We start from the raw sequence: 20,003 nt of genomic DNA on the forward strand, positions 1-20,003 counted from the left end.
ATCAGACGCCTTTTCCGCGATGCTTGAAGGAAATTTTTCAGAATCCGGACGAAAACGTGTAAGACTACGAAACACATCGAAAGAAAGTCTTAATACATTATTATTAGCTGCAAATGGAGCGACTTTTGAAAATAGAACTATCGAGTCCTTGTTAGATGCTGTGCTGTTAGCTGATAAATTTCTTATGGCAGATATATCGGATATTCTTACGGAAAGTTCAATTTCTAAATTGAATTACAAAAATTTCAGTAGAGCTTGGAATTGGGCAAGAGTGAATTCATGCCACGAACTGAAAACCTGTTGTGTAAAAATATTTTTAACAGCCTCAATGACAAAGTCTGAAAGAATCCAAGCATTTCAAGATTTTTCTACTAGCGGAAGTTTTCATGAATTTCTGGACGATGTAAGAAAAATCATTAATTGCGTTTTGTGCCAACGTTAATAAAAAATTAATTTTGCATAATTGTGATATTTGATAGAAACGACATAAACGGCTATTTCAACTATTTAGTTGATGTTCTCTAAATAGGATGCACTTAATGAAATTTTTATATAATTACAAATTTTATTCATTCTGTACCTTGATTATGCTTATTGTGTATATATTTTAAAACGTGAAATTTATATATATATTAATAAGTATACAATTTATAGGTGTCATTTAATTAGAAATATATATATTTAAATGCTAATAATTATAATGTAAATAATCAATCTACACATGTACTCACGGGTAATACACATGTGTATGTATGTATGTATGCGTATGTATGAATGTGTGTATGTATGTATGTATGTATGTATGTATAATGGCGAAAACATTTGAATCTTAGTTTGTTGAGTATAAATGTATACAGATACGATATTATTGCTTCAAAACAAACGAATAAAAAATATAAACAGTAAAAGATATACTTTCCTGTTCTTAAATGTTATTTTGTATTGTTACATTAGCTATTAGTTTCTCTCCATCAACTTTAACTTTATCGATTCTGATGGTACAGAAATCAAATGTAAAATTAATTTTACATGGTCCTTATTTATACAATCTATTTTGAATGATTTAACAAGCTGCAATTTTTAACACAGAAATATATAAATTCATTCATTTTTATACTATATTAATTTAATTATTCGCCTACCTCTGCTAATGCAAGCGATATTTGTATTTCCGCTAGTTTTCGACCAATACAACTTCTAGCACCTAAAGCAAATGGTAAACTTGCATGTGGTTGCACTACTCCTTGATAAGTACCTTTCTCCGTCCTAATCCATCTTTCTGGAAGAAACTCATTTGGTTGCGAAAAGTTCGCAATATCGCGACCGCTCGAATAAAGTGATAATACAAGTAACTCCTGTAATAAAATTTCATACAATTTAAAAAATTGTTTTCAATGTTTTATCGATATGTTTATTTGAATGATATGTAGTATAAATTGATTTACCCCTTTTGGAACAAAGTAATTACCAATCACACTGTCTTCTGGTAAATATCTAGATATAAATGGAGCTATAGGATATAATCGAAGAGATTCTTTGATTATACCTTTTAACAAAGGTATTTGTAATAAATCCCTTTGAGGAAGATCTTTTAAGTTCTCAAATAATTCTTCTTGCCTTTCAGGATGATTACACAATAGCAACAATATCCATTGCAAAGTGGTCGCTGTCTGAGCAGAAAGTACAGAATTATCTTCTCAGTATTAAGAAATAAATCAAATAAATAATTATTATTATAATTTATACAAATGTGTAATTCTTAAAATTTCATTTTAATTTTAATTTTCATTTTCATTTTATTCTAAAGTTGATTAAAAAATTGTATTTAAATCAGTATTTTTTTATTATTATTAGTTGTACTTAATCTAACCGTATCACCAGCTGCTAAGATGAAGTCGGTAACAATGCAGATTGCATCTTCCGGTTTAATGCTTCATCCATCATTTTCTTTAGCAAACCATTACCACCCAATTTAGTCATTTCCGGTACCAGAAGTCGGACAATTTCGAAAGCTGTGTCAGCAGACGTAACAAATTTCTTCCAAACAGGTAAATGTAGATTCATAGCTAATTTAGCTGGTATTATAGATAATTTAGCTGAATACTCGAATATTTTCTGCAACGTTTCCGCTAATATTTCAAAGTCTCGAGATAAATATTGTTTGTAAGAGTTCCAACATGATCCCATTAACGTAGCCATCATTGCTGTAAAATGAAAATGGACTCCCATAAACACGTTTTACTTTTACATTTTCTAGTATTAAAATAAATTATTTTACCTTCGATAGACCATTGATAAAGTTGAATCTGTAAATTTGTTATGATAGAATCAGTCTTAATCTGACTTTGCCACTTTTGTCTAAGTCCTTTCGCTACCTCTTGACACGGTTCAATCATTAAATTAGTTGGATCCGGTATTAACATCACTTTGTTTAAAATTTTCCGGAAATGTATCCATTCATCGCCATTCCTATCAACAAAGAAAAGTATGTTCCATACTTTAGGCAGGAAATTTGAATTTCTTTACATTTTCCCTATTCGCTATTTTATATTTTTCAAAAAAGAAAATCACTTAATGTTACTATACATGAAGAGTAAACCGCGACGGCATTTCCGTATTTGGTTGTAAAGAGTCCAAGCTTCCGGTAAGAAGTGTTTCGGTGTTGCACCTTCTAGTCGAAAGATTCTACGAAATTCATGGGTCGAGTTTACAAAAACTGCAGTAGTTGGTCCTAATCGTTCTCTATAAACGGGACCCAATTCCTTGTGCCTTCTGTCAACGTATTCATGCTGCCTTTTTGGACCGCCAGAAAGAATGAACGAAAAAAGAGTTCCAACCACAGGAACTCCTCGTGGTTCCGGTGCTTCCTGTAGTATACTTGTGGCTTCTGCTGCTGCTACAGTACCGTAATTTCTGTCGCGCAATTTCTCCGTGATTTCTACCTTAGATCGATTCGCGCCATCTGTAGACTTCGAGATATCGGACAGATCATCGATTCTTGATGCTTGTGACGCGCCTGCGTAACCGCAACCAGGCACATAATATATTAACGCGGTAACAGTGTTACAAACGTTTATAGATTTTTCACTTTTAAAAATATTTTGCGTAACATTCATCTTCATAACTCGCAAATGATTCTTCCTTATCTACCGTTAATGCGAATATAAACGATGAGTATAGAACACCGATAATATGATACAGTATTATATTACATCGAATGCACGTTATAGGACACGTATTAAATTTGAAACTTCCATTTTGCAGACGAATCGATTATTTTTAATCCCAGACATGACTTCACCGGAAAGCAACTTGTTTATGCTAATGTTATTTTGCTTTCTCTAGTATCATGCTCGATAACTTCACTCCAATTCGATGGTGACGTTGGTGACAGTTCAAAGTGGTGGTAATACTTTTTTTATGATCATAGTACTAATACATATGCCTTTTGTAATGATGAAACTAATCGTAATTCTTTTACAGTAAATAAAATGATATTTTACAAACGTGAAATCGGAACTTCGAAATACTGTACATGCACTACAACAATTGTTGCGGTTTCCGGCCGTAACCGGAAGTAGGCACGGTAACGGAAACTATTGGATTATAAAAAAACTGGAATCCACGGAAAATATTTAAGATACACACCGATTACAAAACACTGGTACACACGTGAAGAAGAAGATCGAATACCGTTTACTATGCCGTTATCTAGAAGCCGTTTACCCCTCCGCTGCAGGTTTCCACTTTCTTCCACGAGAATTCCTTCGCTTCGTGATTCACTACATTCTTATTTCCACCGATTACAGTGGCGTCGAGATTAACATAATTACGAGCGATTAATGTAAATTACCATTTGTAATACTTCATTAGTTGTCTTATTATTATTTCAATAATTATTGGCAATTATTTTGTATGATACAGATTGCATATGTGTTAAACTGATTGCGATTTCATGATATCAAGACAATGTTGGTATTAGAGAAATAATGATCTCTAATCATCATCTAATCATATCCTGTCAAACGTACGAAAGACAGTGTTGTTCCTGAAGTGTACATGTAAGTTTTACATATATATAGTTTATAATTGAATCAATAACTATAATAACGTGTAATTGAGAAATCGAAATTTATTTTACAGGTAAAATAAAATATTAATATACTGTAATGCAAAAATTGTTGATAGATAAAAAAGAACAACAGTTTCTTGGTATATACAACACTGATGTTAATTTCACTCTTTGCAAATTTACGAGTTTTAGATTCAATGAAGCTTATCTTTGATTATAGATATTAAATGTTTTTAAATGTAAATTGCTACTAACGTTCAAACCTTTCTATAAATATTTTGTCGCACTTATCATACATATATGTTTTATTTTTATATAAAATAATTTATTAAAACTATTTAGAATAGAATCGAAATATCTCTATTATTTATTCAATGTCACTGAATACATTTCTCAGCTTATTAATTGTTGGCAAACACTATTATTTTCTCACGAACTGATCGTGGTTATCCCGAGTCCATGACGCCCGACTACTGCACACTGTTTAACAGTTTCGAAGATATTTAAATCTCCTGCTGAAACTTCTTACATGGAGTGGGGACCACGTGCGAGGTTCCAAGAATAAAGGATTATGAGCTATATAAAATTTCATTCAAGCACAGGAACAAGTTTAACACTCCTATAATATATTATATTATACACGTTTCACAACTATGGTTACCTGCACTTAGCTAGAACTATTATAACACATCTGATTTTAATTGTTGAAGATAAGTATAATATGAATCAATAATTTTTTATATATTCAATAGAATATATCGTAAATATAATGAAATATATAGAGTATTTTAAATGTTTAATTCACGAGTTGATTCATCGTGAAATAGTTTTAAAAGTCCTTTATTTTTTCTCGTTGAGAAATACTTATTTATTTACAATTTATAAATTATTTATAACTTTATTTACGACATATATGGTACCTTGAATTTTCGAATTTAAAAATTTATAACGTTTTTCCAGTAAAAGTTCAAGATCCTGATTGATATGGAAATCAGATTCTTTGTCATGTAAGATATGTAAATGTTATATATGTTAAAATATATAAACAAACGTAATTTACATAGATAAGAAGGAGAGATACTCCACTAAGCTAAGCTGAATGAAGTCTGAAGACTTTGAACAAGACGATAGCATTTATAAATAATGCAGTCGATACCTCCCATCTGGACGGAATATCTACTTTTGAATACCACAGTGAAATCATTCTGCCAAGAAAAGAATCTGCTGATAAAATACAGGAATACTTTTATCTTCTAAATAATGCATTCAAGTCTGCTAGCTCTTCATTTCTTATTCTTTATAAAAAAAGAGGTATTTTTCGTACAGTTAATATACTAGATAAAACTTAGTTTAGTTATATACAGTTTTATTTGTAAATATACATAAATCAGAAACACTCAAATAAAAACAGGTTAAAGTATCCAAAGACAAAAGGATATTATCGAATGTTATGGATTGAACGATAGAAGAAGGGACGGCTCCGCTGGTGATGACGTTTTGCACGCGTTGGTCCAAGAGATCGACACTGACCAAGTAGCGAAATGGATTGTGATGGTTGAATGTAAAGGAACATGTTTACCAGAGAATGCAAAGCACTTTTGTCTTCGCAGATCGGTGGAGCTGTCTGGTCAACGACCGTGAAAAAATTCGCGTGTTCAACGATACAACAGGACGCGGGTTAAATTAACCGGCTGTATTGTACTGTTCGGAAATGGTGATTCCAGCGATAGTTTGCGTGAACAGTAACCCGACCAGTTGACACGTGAATACGTGAAACACGGTTTGAATTAATAATTGCGAATTACGACTCTGAAAGTACAGATAGTAACGTGGATAAGCAAATATTACAAATTCGTAGAATTTGAACAAATTTTCTATTACAGTGTTCCTATTATTTTATACTTGTTTTACCACTTATCGTGTTCTTATAACTTCCTATTATTGCGTTATCGTTATCTTTATCTAAATTGTAGTAAGATTTAAGTATTAAGAAATTAATATTTCCCAACATTTTTAACAGACGTAGTTATTCCCAATGAAATAGGATAATAAAAGTGCGTATTTTTTACTATTGTATACTTGTAGCTTAAATTAAATGCACATGATATACAAAGTAATTAAATCGTTACATTGTTAAAGTAAATTTAGAATTAAATATTACTTTCTTTATTATATTGATTTATTATATTTGTTAGTTATTGATATTGACAAAAATATATGAATTTTATCATGATAATAACCTCATAGTTACATTCAAATTACATATTAAATATATATTAAATACACACAAAATAAAATGTAATATAATCAAGGAACATAAAGTGAAAAGTTGTTATCAGTTGAATTATATAAGTTGGATGTTGTTATTTGATTCAATTTTATTGAGAAATGATTCAAATATATTTCATCACACTTAATATTAAGCACAATTATATGCGTGATATATTATTTCATAGAAATAAAATAATCACTTGTTTAACTAATCAAACGTAAATAAAAAGCTTAATTAAAATGTAAAGAATACAAATTTTAGCATTTTAATGTGTATAATTAGAACTTTTGCTATCTCCCATTTATAGAAACCAATGAGTATTGGTAAAATTATTTTTTACAAATTTTACTTAATTTGTAAAAATCTAAAACTAGCTTTTTAAAAAACTTTTAAAAAAATAGTAAAAACCGTCAAAAAAATTAAATCGTTATATTAGAAATATATTGTTATATAAATTTTAATATTAAATAAAATTCAAGTTGAATGCGATGCCAAAGTACAATTCTTTATATAAATATTCAAAATACATTTTCATTGTATAATGAGTGTAGAGACTAGAATACTGAATAAAAACGACGTTAAGAGCACTCTGTCGTTAGATACACGAGGAAGTGTTTAGCTGTAGGAGCAGGGCAAACCATTGCATACCTGAATTTTTCGTGAGTTGTTGGCCATCGTCACTTTTTCTGCTACGATGGATACTGATGTTGAGTCCTGTTTAAAAGACTGGAACGATCTAGCACAAGATTACAAGGAATTAGAAGTAAGATAATTTTTTGTTAATCCTGAGTTATGATGTTGTCGGTGGTTAACACGTTGGATCATTTTCTGTGAGGTTAAGTGTATTTTTTATTTATCCATACTCGCAACCGGTATATGAAAAATTTTCTACACTTTACAATTTTAAATGCCCTTTTTGAAGCATATTCTTACAAATATGTTTAAAATTCTATCACGGAACACGTTTTTCTATACTTTTCGATATTATTTATTATTTATTATTTGATTAATGTTTTCCTGAATAAACAATCTTTCCTTATCGTATAAGTTGTTTAAAACAGAATACAATCTTTAAATAACAGTATTTCAATTCTGTTAATAGGCATTAAACAAAGAATACCTGACAAAATTAGAAGAAGTAGGTGAACTTCAAGCAAAATGTTTAAAAGGAATTTCTCATCAAGTGTACAGAATGAGTGTAATATCAAAGTCACTCAAACAGTAAGTAACTAATTTTAATATATTTTAATAATTATTCCTTACATAACTGGATATGTTGATTTAATCTTAGGTTACATGTAAGCGAAGCACAAAAAAGTTTAAACAAAGAGATGCTTAAAAGAGAACAACAGTTACATGAGATAGAACAAACTTTACCAAAACCAAATGGTACATATCTGCAAATCATTTTAGGCAATGTTAATGTTTCCATACTAAACAAAAGTGATAAGTAAGAATTAATCTAATTACTATATATATATATATATGTATTATATATATAAGAGTTAATCTATTATTAGAAACTTGTCCAAAAGACTACATGAAATATACGTTAATGCAAGTCACTTATTTTACAGGTTCAAGTATAAGGATGAATATGAAAAATTTAAGTTAATCTTATCTGTAATTGGTTTTATTTTATCTGTATTAAATCTGGTAACCAATGTCAGGTAATATATTATTCATTTCATACTGAAACAGGGAAGATACATTCATAATTAGCTTCTATTTGTAATTTGTATTACAGAACCTTGGAACTTAGTTTCATGTTCCTTTTAGTCTGGTATTATTGTACATTGACAATAAGAGAAAGTATATTAAAGGTAAATGGATCAAGGATAAAAGGTTGGTGGAGATTTCATCATTTTTTTCAACTGTAGTATCTGGTGTGTTATTAGTATGGCCTAATACAGGGCCATGGTATGCATTTCGACAACAATTTATGTGGTTCAATGCTTATATCAGTATGTTATTTATCCAAATTGATTCTGTAGCAAATTTTCCTTTTAACAACCAATATAAAGTATGTTTTATTTATAGGTGTAGTGCAATCTCTGCAATTTTGCTATCAACGGGGCGTTTTATATCGCTTGAAAGCATTAGGTGAAAGACACAATATGGATATTACTATTGAAGGTTTCCACTCGTGGATGTGGCGTGGATTATCATTTTTATTGCCATTCCTTTTTGTTGGATATCTATTTCAGTTATACAATGCATATGTCTTATACACATTAATATCCAATCCAGAAGCGACATGGCACGTTTCAGTCCTCAGCTTAATGTTCTTAGTGTTATTCCTAGGTAATACAATAACAACTATCATGGTAATTCGCCAAAAATTAAGAGAACGTGTAAAATACCACTTCCCTGGAGTATTTTCTTCTAAATCCGAACGTAAAAAGGAAGTAAATGGAGAAAAGGATGTAAAAGTTCAAAAATTTGAGTGAAACAAAATTAATAAGACATTTTTAACGAGGCGAGTATAATAAAAAATTAATGAAATATAAAGTAACTTTTTGGGAATAAGTAAAATACAAATGTTACGGGAAAAAGTAATAAAAACACGAAACTAAATCATATAGATCAACTTTGGATCAGGAAATACAAACAAGAAATAAATTATCACAAAATTCTTTCCTTCATGTATTGACATTTATCTGTCATTATCATCAAGCACAAGACCTATTTAACATGTTCTAGCTTGTTGTAATATAAAAATGAATTCTACAGAAATTATTTTTGTAGATACCAATATAATATATTAAAATTACGTGTATTCACTATTAACTTTTTTTAAGTCAAATTAAAATGTAGATATTAATATACTTAAAATATTGTGTGGAAATTTATTTAAAAATTTATTTATATTTTAACTTCAAAGTAATTAATTCTTTAATATATTATATTTTATGCTTATTGACATAAATTTACATTGTAATTTTGAGTTTACACTTTAGAAACATTAGTGATGTGTAAACAAATGTTGGTTACTTTTAGACATAATTATAATTTGTACATGTATGAAGAAGAAACAAAAAGAATGAAATGTAGCGGTTTCATGTGTATAATTGTATTCACATAGTAGTACATGCGTACATGCACGCGCGTGTGTGTTCGTGTATTATGAACCATTATGATAATATTTATTCACGCACACAGCCGTATGTTCAGTACTCACCTTACTAATAGTCATTTACATCATTTATGCATGACATTCAGTAAATTTGTGTAATATATATCTTATTTGTTCTTAATGTATTTATTAAATTATGTCTGTAAATAAAATTTCATTCCCTTAATAGTATATAAAATGATAAATTTTCAATAATATATGTGTGAGTGCGCGCGTGCATGTGTATGTATTTAGTGTTCGTTTTTCCATTGGCGTGTAAAAATGTGAAAAATTAATAGAATAAAATCGAATCTCTTACATCTAAAAGTGTTTAATATAAAGAGGTATATTGTTAAATCATTTTACTAACTTTCCATTATTTATTAATAGCAAGAGCACTAACAAAATTTCAAACTTTATTAAAAAAATATTCAATTTGTTATAAAATTATTTTTTGATTGATTGCAGTTAATACATTATTTCTACTAAATAAGAATTTATTATTATTATGATTATATAAATTGCTTTTTATATTATAAATGTAACTATAATTATGGTTACACTTATGATACTTCAATTTATCTTAGTCATTGTTACTCACATAGATAAGGATAAGGATTCAAGTACTTTATGTGCGTCGGTAATTTTCCTTCGATATATTTACACCACTGGAATAGCATCCGTTTTAATAGCAGCGTCGCATTTTCTTATACTACTGTATTATCCATATCAAGTTTTCGTTTTGGATAATCAAATAATATTTTCTTTTAAGTAAAATGCGTGCAAAATGTTGGCCAGTCGCAGTAGCTGTCATTCATCCAAATATCGGAGGTTGGGCAGGAAGCTATTTTACTAAAAAAAGTATTAAACCCTGGTATGAGGTAATTAAATCGATTAATCGCTAGAACCACTGAAATTCAATAGCGTAATACAAAGTCTAAAACTTTTAACCAATAAATTTAATTTATAAAAAAATTGTATTAATATAGAAAATGACAAAATTTTTGTAATATATTATTAATAATTCGATTATTGTATTTGTTAATTAAATTTTATTATGTTCAATTTTCTTCTTAATCAATTAAGAAAAAGTAATTATTTATTTCCTTATATCAAATTAAAAGAACTGTGTCTCTATACTATATATGTATATGCATTCAAAGAACAAAAAAGAAATTTGAAGAATATTAATAAAACAACATATGTTTTTTATATTAAAAGAAACTTACTTATGTTTAATTAATTACAATGTACACTTCTGTTTTTGACCATTAATTGATTACATTAAATTTTTTAATGAAATTCGTTTAAAAAAAAGTAATTATATCTTGGGTGGTATTGAACAGTCTTTAAAAAGACCATCTTGGACTCCACCAAACTGGGCATTTGCACCAATATGGACAACCCTTTATTGCACAATGGGATATTCTTCATATTTAGTATGGAGAGATGGTGGTGGTTTTAGAGAAGCAATAGTACCACTTTCTATTTATGGAACTAATTTAATATTAAATTGGTCTTGGACACCATTATTTTTTGGACTACACAAAATAAAATGGGTATTTTGATAAAATTAAGCAAGTTATCATATTCTAATTATATTTCTAATTATCTTCTTTTATACTTTTAGGCTTTGTATGAAATTGCTTTACTGTGGGGAAGTACTGTAGCAATGGGTGTGGTATTTTACAATGTGAATCCCCTTGCTGGATGTTTGACTGTTCCATACTTGGCATGGACTACTCTTGCTACAGCATTAAATTATGTAATTTACAGAGATAACAAACCAAGCATTGAAGTAGCTGCAGATGAAAAGAAAGAATAATTTAGTAAATAATACTAATGTAGCTAACAAAATTAACATAGATCACCTAATGAAAACAATGCTTTACTTCTTTTTCTTACAGTTATGGTATTGCTATTATTCAATAAGAAATGTGCCTTGCATTGAACGCACAATGCTATTAGTATACACATGTTTATTGTTTGATATGAAATAAAGGTTAGTTAATCAACCATACGTACATTACAATATATATATATTATATATATAATATAATTATAATATATATATAAATATATATATATAATTATAATTCATTATTCGCATCATTAATAAATCATATAAAGAAACTTGTACAGAATCACTTTCATACTCTTTCATGGAGTAATCTACCCTATTCTGTGCAAGATCTAACAAACTTTACTATATATGTTATCTTAAATTTGCTTCTTTCTACAATGTCGCCTTTGTAGCGTGATCATAATGATCAATGAATTAACAGTTTTTTATACAGAATAGGGCAGAATATCTTACAGAAAAGAGGTATCGAGCACAGTACGGGTTTGGGCGGGACGCTGCACTCTGCTGCCATTTTTCACAAGCGCTATGTAGGATCGGTTGCATAAATGTAACCTTGCTGTTGAAGTACATATAAGCGTTTTTCAACAGCATCTTTATCTGAAATGAAATATACATACATACATATAAATATATGTATACACATATTGATATTTTAACTTAAATATCATGTCTAAACTAGAGAAATAGAAAAAAAGTAAAAATAAATTACATTTAATAAGAAGGGCTCTATCTTGACTGTGGCTGACATGCTGTGATAAAGAATGCAACAATATCTGTGCCGTGTGATACCGCTGAAAACATTCTGCAGGATTTCCAAACAATTCGTCAAGTGCCGCTGACTGACACTATCGAAAGAAAAGAATTCTTCATTAACCATAAAAAAAGGAAAAAAAAAAGAAAAAAACAAATTAATTAAACACTTACCATTTGAATGGCATGATTATAAAGAATTTTATCCGCAGTAGCTCCTGTCTGATGAAGAAGCCCAGCGCTATTGAGCTGTTTACATTCTGTGAGGCACGTTCTGAATTTTTCGTTCATTGTATTCACAACTAAAGTAATCAAATTTTCATACTATCAAATTGGATACGTTGAAATTGTTCGTGATTATACTAAACAGAAATTACCCTCTTTGACGCTAGCAGTTGGCTGTAATCTACCAGCCTTGAGTTGTTGTGTTGCAAGACTTAATCCAGAACTAAGCCACTGAAGAGCTCTAACAAGTAGAATTACTTGTTCTGCTCTTCTCCTCGTTGCAGCAGTACTTGCTTGTTCAATACCGCCAATACCACCTAAAGGTCCTGCTCTTGTTCTTGCTACTTCACATACACATTCGCACAATGCAACAACAAAGTTTAACTTCGCTAATATTTCGTTGTGTTCTCGTTCCAAAAGCGTCTCCTCTGGGAGTTCGGGTGCAATGAATGTCAATGGTCGATCATCTGTTATTGTAGGATTTACTTCTGGCAAAAGATTTTGAAAACTACCCGCCTCTAAAATTTAACATAAATAAATATAAAAATATAAACTAATTTAATATAAAACACATTTCTTATGATAATAGAAACAATTTATATTTTTATCTAGTGATATAAAGAATATACCAGATATTTCAGGAAGAGTAACAGCTCTTGTACCAAAAGGGATAACCGGCGAATGCCTCAATGTGTTATTATTATCCTGAAATGCTCTCGACGTTGGAGAACCTAACACTGCTAGTGGTCCTGTTAATAATGGCGAAGATGCACTGTTATTTCCAGTCGAACGTCGTAACGGTGATGTTCCACTAGAAGTATGTGAATGCCTTGCAACAGGACTAACTTGCCATGTATTTGGTGGTGGAGGTGTCTCACTTAATCTGGAATCATAGTTAAATATTATATATACTATAAATAAAATCATTTTTTCCAATATAACACTTATATACCTTCTACTGGGTGGTGTACCAATGACAAATTGAACACTAGGTGGACTAAGAGAGCCAATATCAGGAGCATGACTTCTATGTGTATCCACACTGCGTTTCATACTTATAGGTTGTGAACGAGGAACGACACTACTTCCTGATCTTATATTGGTAGAAGGAGATGACGGCTGTACGATACTTCTTTGAGACGGAACGGGAATTGGTTCCGAAATGGGAAGGAAGCATGGCCGTGGTGGACTAACCGCTTCTCTACTAGTTTGCTTGATATACCTAATCAATTAGTAATAATATCACATACATAATGAATATAAATTTTCAGTAAAATATTATTAAAATTACGTACTTTACTTGCTGAGTGTTTGGATTATTGTCTGTGTCACTGCTGAGATCACTTGGCACAAGCACAAAGTCATCTTCAGGACTGGAACACGGACTCGTTGTTTCCGGTTCTGATATCGTAACAGCCGGACCTCCTTCTGGAACTGCTAATGTTCTTGGAGAAGCAGGAAGTTCAGCAGGAACTGGGCTTGGACTTTCTCTGGAACCTTGGAGGAAAGGATGCCCAAAAAATTCGTCAAAAGGCATACGATCTCTAGCGTTACGTCTTAATAAACCCATTAAAAGATCTGATAACTCAGGTGAAGTCCCAGGTGGAATTCTAAAATATAAGCAATTAAAATACAAATACTGAATTTCAGACTTTTGTTTCTGACAAAAACACACACATACACACATATGTACACATATATACATATGTATGTATATATATAGTAACATACTTAGGTCCAAGATTTGCATTTTTCTCATAAAATAATTTTAAAGCTTGAGGTGTATGAGCTTGAAATGGAGCTTTCCCAGTAAGACATTGAAAGACTATTGTTCCTAATGACCAAAGATCTGCTTTTGCATCATATTGAAGTGACATTATGACTTCTGGAGCCATATACATTGGTGAACCACACAATGTTGCAGCCATTACACCATCTTGTAAGAACCTAGCAAAACCAAAATCCGCTGGAACATAAAAAAGATACATTAAAATCTTTTATATGCATTTCTACTTATAATTTAAATAAATAAAATCTTTTTTTCAATTTATTTTCTGAATATAATTACATTATTACCTTTGATATTTTTAAATATATCTTACATAGATTTCAATTATAAATAAATATATAAAAATAAAATTAAAAAATAAATAAATAAATACTTACCAATTTTTAATGTTATTTGATGTGGTTGCGGACATGCCTTACCACAATTATGACTGAGTAAAATATTTTGTGGTTTGAGATCCCTGTGGACTACACCTTTGGCATGCAGTGCTTTCATTGCACCTGCTAATTGCTTTAAAAACACTCTGATAGTATCTTCAGAAAGAGTGCCTTTAGCTAATAAAATCAATACAAAATAATATAATGGAACAAATTCAGTCATTTTTTAATTTTTTCAATGATCTGATAAAACATTTTTTTAATACAAAACATACCACTTAAATAATCAGCTAAATCTCCACCATTACAATACTCCATAACCAGGAAGACATTATAATTAGATTCCTAAACAACAAATTCTTAATTACAGTAATATCAATATTATTACATAACATTTATAAAGAAATTTCAAATGTTTTATACCTACTAATATGAGCATTACATATTATTTTCTATTATACTAACCTTACAATCCAATAATGCAACAACATTTTCATGATGTAATTCAGTTAGCTCCTAAAACATAATTTAGTCAGCAATCAAACTTATTATGCATTTGGTACTGAAATAAAAAGCACATAAATCTTTTCTAAATCATATGAATTATTCTTATTTAAAGAAAAAAGTATTATATATGAACATTCAAATTTCATTAAATATTGTTCTATTAATAACTAATGTATGAACTATAAAATAAATGTTAAACTTTTATACTGTTATTTTAGATGAATGACATCTAAAAAAGATCATTCTTAAGATACAAATGCAGATGTAATTACAAACAAACACAAACCTTCAGAATTTTGATTTCTTTTCCAAGAAGATTCTGTGATTTTGCCAAACTTTTTTTAGTGATACTTTTGATTGCTACAACGAAATTTGGTTTCTAGAAAAAAAACGAAAGACACGCAATTTCCATGTTCAATTTTTATTTGAATTATTTTTTATAATTTCATTAACGATCACGTTTCGATGATCGTAGAAAAATAACAAGACTCACTTTACGATGTCTACCTCTGAAGACTACAGCGAATGCACCGTGGCCTATCAGATCTTTCGTATTATATTCGTAGTCGCCGACGATTTCCATTCTTGATCGTGATTTTTCGGCGATCGAGGATTTTTCACCGATCTTGTATAAGCAAGGTCAACAGTTTACAAACATAGCACGACAGGCAAGGAAGATGCATTGCCTGCGGAGAGATCGATACGTGTTGTAAGAAAAGTTGCGGTCCGTAGGATTTTCGTACGGTATCGTTGTTCTTCTCCGACAATGCCTTCGACAACATGAACAACGTCGGTCTACATTTTGTCCACCCTTATAAATCACATCAATCATTAACTCATATCACCACACTGATGGTAAGGTATATTTGAAAATACAAAACACAACGGAGTACGCACTCAGTCGTACAGTTGCCTTTGCAAAATGTCAGACAATCGCGCACAGAGGTCGTGTTAACGTTTATAGGTATGTGACTACGATATTAAAACCCCGTAACCTAAGCTTTTTTTTAATTTGTTCATAAATGAAGATAAAATTCTGTCAATTTTATCTTACATTCTCATCTTACAATCTTCTTTATTTTATTTCCTGTAAAACATGAATGAACATTAAAACGAAATAAAAAAATTTTAACTAAAAATAATACTTCTAATTGTCTATAACATCTGGTATATATTTCTAATATACTCAAGCTAATAATAATTAAAGTTTCATATTTACTTTTATTAAAAATTATTTAAATATAAAGCTATTAACTTCAAGTATAAAAATAGTAATCAAAATTTAAATAAAATACTTCAAATATTTTTGATAATAAAATTTTATAATATATTTTTTACTCCTTGATAATCTATATATCTCTTTAATTATAATCTATTTTGTATTCTTCTTTAAAATTCTAAACTATTCATACAAATTCATAATTAGTCATAAAGACAAAATAATAGTATCAATTTTTATTTTTCTATATAATTTTTTTAAGTAATTAAACTAAAATAATTGATTTAAATATTCAATACGTATTAAAATATTTTTAATAATTTATTAAATATAGTTTATATATTTTATTTTTATGCTTGTAAAAATTGAAATAATTTAATGGGGCTACAACTTACCAAACTACAGCCTTGGAAGGTCTAAAATATAACTAGTCAGCTGTGGACCGTAGAGTGCGTATCATGCATACGCATATACGTTGTGTCAAATAATCTAGTATTATTTTCACATATTTAGACATCCTAGTATTCTACAAATGTAATTATAATGAATACATATAGCTATTCTTTCAATGGCTTCGCAATCGATTTCAAAACTCTACGATTAAGAAATTTCTATGCAACATCAGAAATTAAATGAATGCTTACAAATTAAAAGAAAAATTCTTTACCCATTGTCTATAGTGTTTGTAATTATGAAGTTGCTTTATTACAATTATCAAAAGTAAAAGTTAAAATACCGTTGTATTAAAGAATTAATTTCACTATTTTATAAATATTACTTTTGGTGTATTGAGAAATATTTCACATAAAATAAAAATTATTTGAAAATTGTATATTATGTAAAAAGATTATTGACAATATTTGCGCGCGAAATTCAAATCTTGCGTTTTATACGTATGCTCTCGTTTTACTATCTTCACGCCCTCTAACTTAAAAGATCCATAAATAAAACTTTCTGTATTAAAAAAGTTGTGTAGTGTTTTTCTTTTCTTTTTTTTATTATAGATGTTGTTGTTGAAATTATATTTATTAACATTTCAATAAATGTACTATTTTATTTTAAGAGAATATTAATACTATGTACACATAACCTTACATATTTATAATGTAATTCGTTAAAATTCAATTATATATTAGTTAAATATTAAATATGGAAGTGTAAGTAGCTATTTTTTTTTATTACTTTTAATTATTTGAAGCAGTAATTATTAAAAACCTTTTATATACATCCTTTTTAGGCTCAAAGAATGTTCAGCATATTTAAGCAATTACGAAGTTTTGAATATTCTACAAAGTATAAAAGCAAATAAAAAACAAAAGATGAAACAAAACCAATTGGCAAGTATAACATACCAGACTATAAGATATTTAGAAAAAACCCCATGTAATAGACAAACACCTGAAAAAATTAGAGATTTTTTAAAAGCACTGGAACCTTTCAAGCTGACAAAGTGTGAAAAATTAACTCTTTTAAACATGTGTCCTAAAACACCTCTTGAAATACAACTGGTAATATCAAATATACTTAAAAATAAATATGTATATATATGTGTGTATATTTTTTTATAGTTTTTAACATTTTGTAGATTGTAGAAGATAGTGAAGATCGTTTAACTGATGAAGAAGTAGATTCTTTACTTCAAGTGGTAGCAAATTATTTAGGTGAAGATGAACAAGATGGGTAACATGTTTTCACTATTTTAACTTTACAAAGTTTTTAAAAACATTTTACATACTTTATGTACATTTTATTTATAATAAACAGAAATGGAAATAGTATAATATTAAATACATTGTGCAAGTAAGAGTTTAGTTGTCCCATTATCTTTTTTGATCCCCGAGGTCATCTATGGAATCTTCGTCGATCTGAAAATGTATTACGTATTATACATTACATATTTTTAATAGCAATAGAGGAAAGTAATGATTAGTTTTACCTGTGGCCATTTTTCTGGAATTATTTCAAATAATTCATCCTTTACATCTCCTTGTATAACTATTTCATCATCCCCTGTTACACTAGATCCACATGCAAATTTGCTACCAAAAAATTTTGCAGCTACTTTTAGATCTATGTCTATAAATCAAATAAAGTTTTAATTTTACAAATAAGAAATTACTTTGTTCGAAGAATTTATTATCTTATTAAGAAAGGCATCTATGTAAATAAGTATTTTATATTACCAAAAGTGCTAAGACCAGTAACAACTGTGACTGATTTCTTTCTTCCCCTAGGTGCTCTAGATACAGTCACTAATTTTGGAACATCTCCCTTTTTCTTTGTCTTAAGCATACCTTTACCACCACGTTTTTGTCGTTTCTTTTCATCTTCACCTCCACCTGCTTCTGTAGTATTATCCTCTACTACTTATAAGTAAATAAAATTAAATTCTATTAATAAAATTATACATTTAATAACTACGAATTCTTTTTATGAAAATTATAATTACCTAATTTAACTTTTTCAAATTCTGTTGGTAAATTTCTTTCTAACCACTGCTTACATTTTTCGTATTCTGGATAATATTCACAATACTGTGATACAAATAGGAATTAAATTCTCAAAAAATTTCGGTATCAACATCTTGTCATACAATATAAATTTGAAATATCAATCGTCCACGATTGCCTTACCTCAATAGGAAGAGAACAGTTTCCACAATATTGTACTTGAATCGGATAAGTGACATTAGGATCGGGTCCTAAACGCAAATTTGACTGTTCCTCTGCCGACATTCTTTCAGACGCTTAACCTTATTTTCGTAAAGCTTGATGCGAATTTATTTGATAAGACGTTAACGTCTTCTCAATTTTTGGAATTTAGTTTCGCTACTCAAGAAATATATTTTATTGGTCTATAATACCTTTCTTAAACAAAGTATGCACTATTTCTTATTCAAATGAGTAGTACGTAAGGTTAACAATTCGACATCTAGTAATTTTAATTCTATTCTGTTATGTTCTGAAAATGTCTCCATTTCTGCCAATTGCTACCAATCAAGGAACGTTCCAATAACGTCCAACTTCAAAAGGAATCGCACCATTTGATACACAAGCAACGACAAATAATAAACGTACAGAGAATGACGAAAGTGGATCACGTGACCAGAAACTCCAATCATAGATGCTGATTCGATAAACCGCTGGACGGGAAGACCAATCACGTACATTAGACTTTGTACTTCGTTCGAAACGCACGTGCAGTAGAGAAAAGCGGCTCGGAGTGTCTCAGAGTTAGTGTGCTGCCTCGTGAAAAGAGTCGGGACATCGTTTTGGGGTATAATTTCTAAGAGGTGTGTGCGCGTGTTACTGTGAGTAATAAGGTACCGGCTTCTAGAGTCGTGTAAAAGCTTTGAAGAAATTGTCAAAGAACAATGACATTGGGCGCACAAATTGAGACCTCGACGGAAAATGGGAGTATGAAAAACCCTCTGCTGAATGGCAATGAGGACCGAACAAGTACTGGTTAGTATATGGTGATTTTATAATCAATTATTATTAATTTCTCCGTTTTTCATGGTTAAAGAGCGTAGCTGACTACGTTATATAATGATTCGATCAGGTTACCATGTTCTGTTCGTTTTAACGTGTGCCTTTAACGATGCCGCCTCGGCCAAAAGCCGGGCCCACGGTGTTATGTAACGCGCGAATTGCGCGAATCTATGTATTGCGGGGTCATGTGAGCCACAAGTTTTACGAGAGAGAAACTAGCAGAAGACGTGATCCATACTAGCAGACGAATTTTCACCCTTCCATCGTTCCGATTATCACCAGTAATCACGTCTTTCTTCCCTTCGATGTCCTTGCTTCACGT

General features: G+C 29.9%; 6 protein-coding genes across 7 annotated transcripts; 3 read left to right on the plus strand and 3 right to left on the minus strand.

The window, feature by feature from the left end:
• Nucleotides 1-957: 957 nt before the first annotated feature.
• LOC143221572 (cytochrome P450 315a1, mitochondrial-like) lies at nt 958-3,122 on the minus strand. Its single transcript, XM_076446981.1, is given in 7 exon segments — nt 958-1,071; nt 1,143-1,355; nt 1,446-1,670; nt 1,871-1,932; nt 1,935-2,204; nt 2,279-2,469; nt 2,587-3,122. Coding segments are annotated over 7 exon segments (1,611 nt in total).
• A 3,916-nt stretch (nt 3,123-7,038) lies between these two features.
• Nucleotides 7,039-8,794, plus strand: LOC143221576 (transmembrane protein 120 homolog). The gene is given in 7 exon segments (XM_076446986.1): nt 7,039-7,107; nt 7,447-7,565; nt 7,636-7,794; nt 7,922-8,014; nt 8,092-8,213; nt 8,216-8,308; nt 8,385-8,794. Coding segments are annotated over 7 exon segments (1,065 nt in total).
• A 1,441-nt stretch (nt 8,795-10,235) lies between these two features.
• On the plus strand, nt 10,236-11,284 carry LOC143221571 (translocator protein-like). Its single transcript, XM_076446980.1, has 3 exons — nt 10,236-10,340; nt 10,806-11,018; nt 11,090-11,284. Exons 1-3 carry the CDS (start codon nt 10,236-10,238, stop codon nt 11,282-11,284), a joined length of 513 nt encoding a protein of 170 aa, XP_076303095.1.
• Nucleotides 11,285-11,846: 562 nt separating this feature from the next.
• LOC143221574 (serine/threonine-protein kinase unc-51-like) lies at nt 11,847-15,554 on the minus strand. Its single transcript, XM_076446982.1, has 13 exons — nt 15,465-15,554; nt 15,258-15,350; nt 14,930-14,980; nt 14,740-14,809; nt 14,465-14,641; nt 14,030-14,264; nt 13,594-13,908; nt 13,251-13,520; nt 12,928-13,181; nt 12,451-12,816; nt 12,248-12,375; nt 12,033-12,168; nt 11,847-11,920 (listed from the first exon to the last, which is right to left on the minus strand). The coding sequence occupies exons 1-13, from the start codon at nt 15,552-15,554 to the stop codon at nt 11,847-11,849; spliced, it is 2,259 nt and encodes a 752-aa protein (XP_076303097.1).
• A 1,785-nt stretch (nt 15,555-17,339) lies between these two features.
• On the plus strand, nt 17,340-17,874 carry LOC143221577 (DNA-directed RNA polymerase III subunit RPC9-like). The gene is made up of 3 exons (XM_076446987.1): nt 17,340-17,347; nt 17,428-17,698; nt 17,776-17,874. Exons 1-3 carry the CDS (start codon nt 17,340-17,342, stop codon nt 17,872-17,874), a joined length of 378 nt encoding a protein of 125 aa, XP_076303102.1.
• Nucleotides 17,875-18,010: 136 nt separating this feature from the next.
• Nucleotides 18,011-18,925, minus strand: LOC143221575 (density-regulated protein homolog). 2 transcript variants are annotated; one of them, XM_076446984.1, is made up of 5 exons: nt 18,824-18,925; nt 18,640-18,724; nt 18,374-18,550; nt 18,127-18,266; nt 18,011-18,055 (listed from the first exon to the last, which is right to left on the minus strand). In XM_076446984.1, exons 1-5 carry the CDS (start codon nt 18,923-18,925, stop codon nt 18,011-18,013), a joined length of 549 nt encoding a protein of 182 aa, XP_076303099.1. The 2 variants fall into 2 exon arrangements, with proteins under 2 accessions (XP_076303099.1, XP_076303098.1); XM_076446983.1 differs by having other exon boundaries at nt 18,374-18,553.
• Between the last annotated feature and the right edge of the window lie 1,078 nt (nt 18,926-20,003).

This window comes from Lasioglossum baleicum, unplaced genomic scaffold (genome assembly GCF_051020765.1).
Source record: "Lasioglossum baleicum unplaced genomic scaffold, iyLasBale1 scaffold2740, whole genome shotgun sequence".
Taxonomy (NCBI): Eukaryota; Metazoa; Arthropoda; class Insecta; order Hymenoptera; family Halictidae; genus Lasioglossum; species Lasioglossum baleicum.

What these genes read in the sequence shown, in the direction of transcription:
- LOC143221571 (XM_076446980.1), top strand. Translation starts at nt 10,236, where the DNA reads ATGCGTGCAAAATGTTGGCCAGTCGCAGTAGCTGTCATTCATCCAAAT. An exon ending in GTATTAAACCCTGGTATGAG is followed by an intron (nt 10,341 to 10,805) that starts GTAATTAAATCG and finishes GGTATTGAACAG; the next exon opens with TCTTTAAAAAGACCATCTTG. An exon ending in GACTACACAAAATAAAATGG is followed by an intron (nt 11,019 to 11,089) that starts GTATTTTGATAA and finishes TTATACTTTTAG; the next exon opens with GCTTTGTATGAAATTGCTTT.
- LOC143221574 (XM_076446982.1), bottom strand. Translation starts at nt 15,554, where the DNA reads ATGGAAATCGTCGGCGACTACGAATATAATACGAAAGATCTGATAGGC. An exon ending in AATGCAAATCTTGGACCTAA is followed by an intron (nt 13,909 to 14,029) that starts GTATGTTACTAT and finishes CTTATATTTTAG; the next exon opens with AATTCCACCTGGGACTTCAC. An exon ending in GGTACACCACCCAGTAGAAG is followed by an intron (nt 13,182 to 13,250) that starts GTATATAAGTGT and finishes CTATGATTCCAG; the next exon opens with ATTAAGTGAGACACCTCCAC.
- LOC143221577 (XM_076446987.1), top strand. An exon ending in CACCTCTTGAAATACAACTG is followed by an intron (nt 17,699 to 17,775) that starts GTAATATCAAAT and finishes AACATTTTGTAG; the next exon opens with ATTGTAGAAGATAGTGAAGA.
- LOC143221575 (XM_076446983.1), bottom strand. Translation starts at nt 18,925, where the DNA reads ATGTCGGCAGAGGAACAGTCAAATTTGCGTTTAGGACCCGATCCTAAT. An exon ending in ACTGTTCTCTTCCTATTGAG is followed by an intron (nt 18,725 to 18,823) that starts GTAAGGCAATCG and finishes TTTGTATCACAG; the next exon opens with TATTGTGAATATTATCCAGA. An exon ending in ATTTGAAAAAGTTAAATTAG is followed by an intron (nt 18,554 to 18,639) that starts GTAATTATAATT and finishes ACTTATAAGTAG; the next exon opens with TAGAGGATAATACTACAGAA.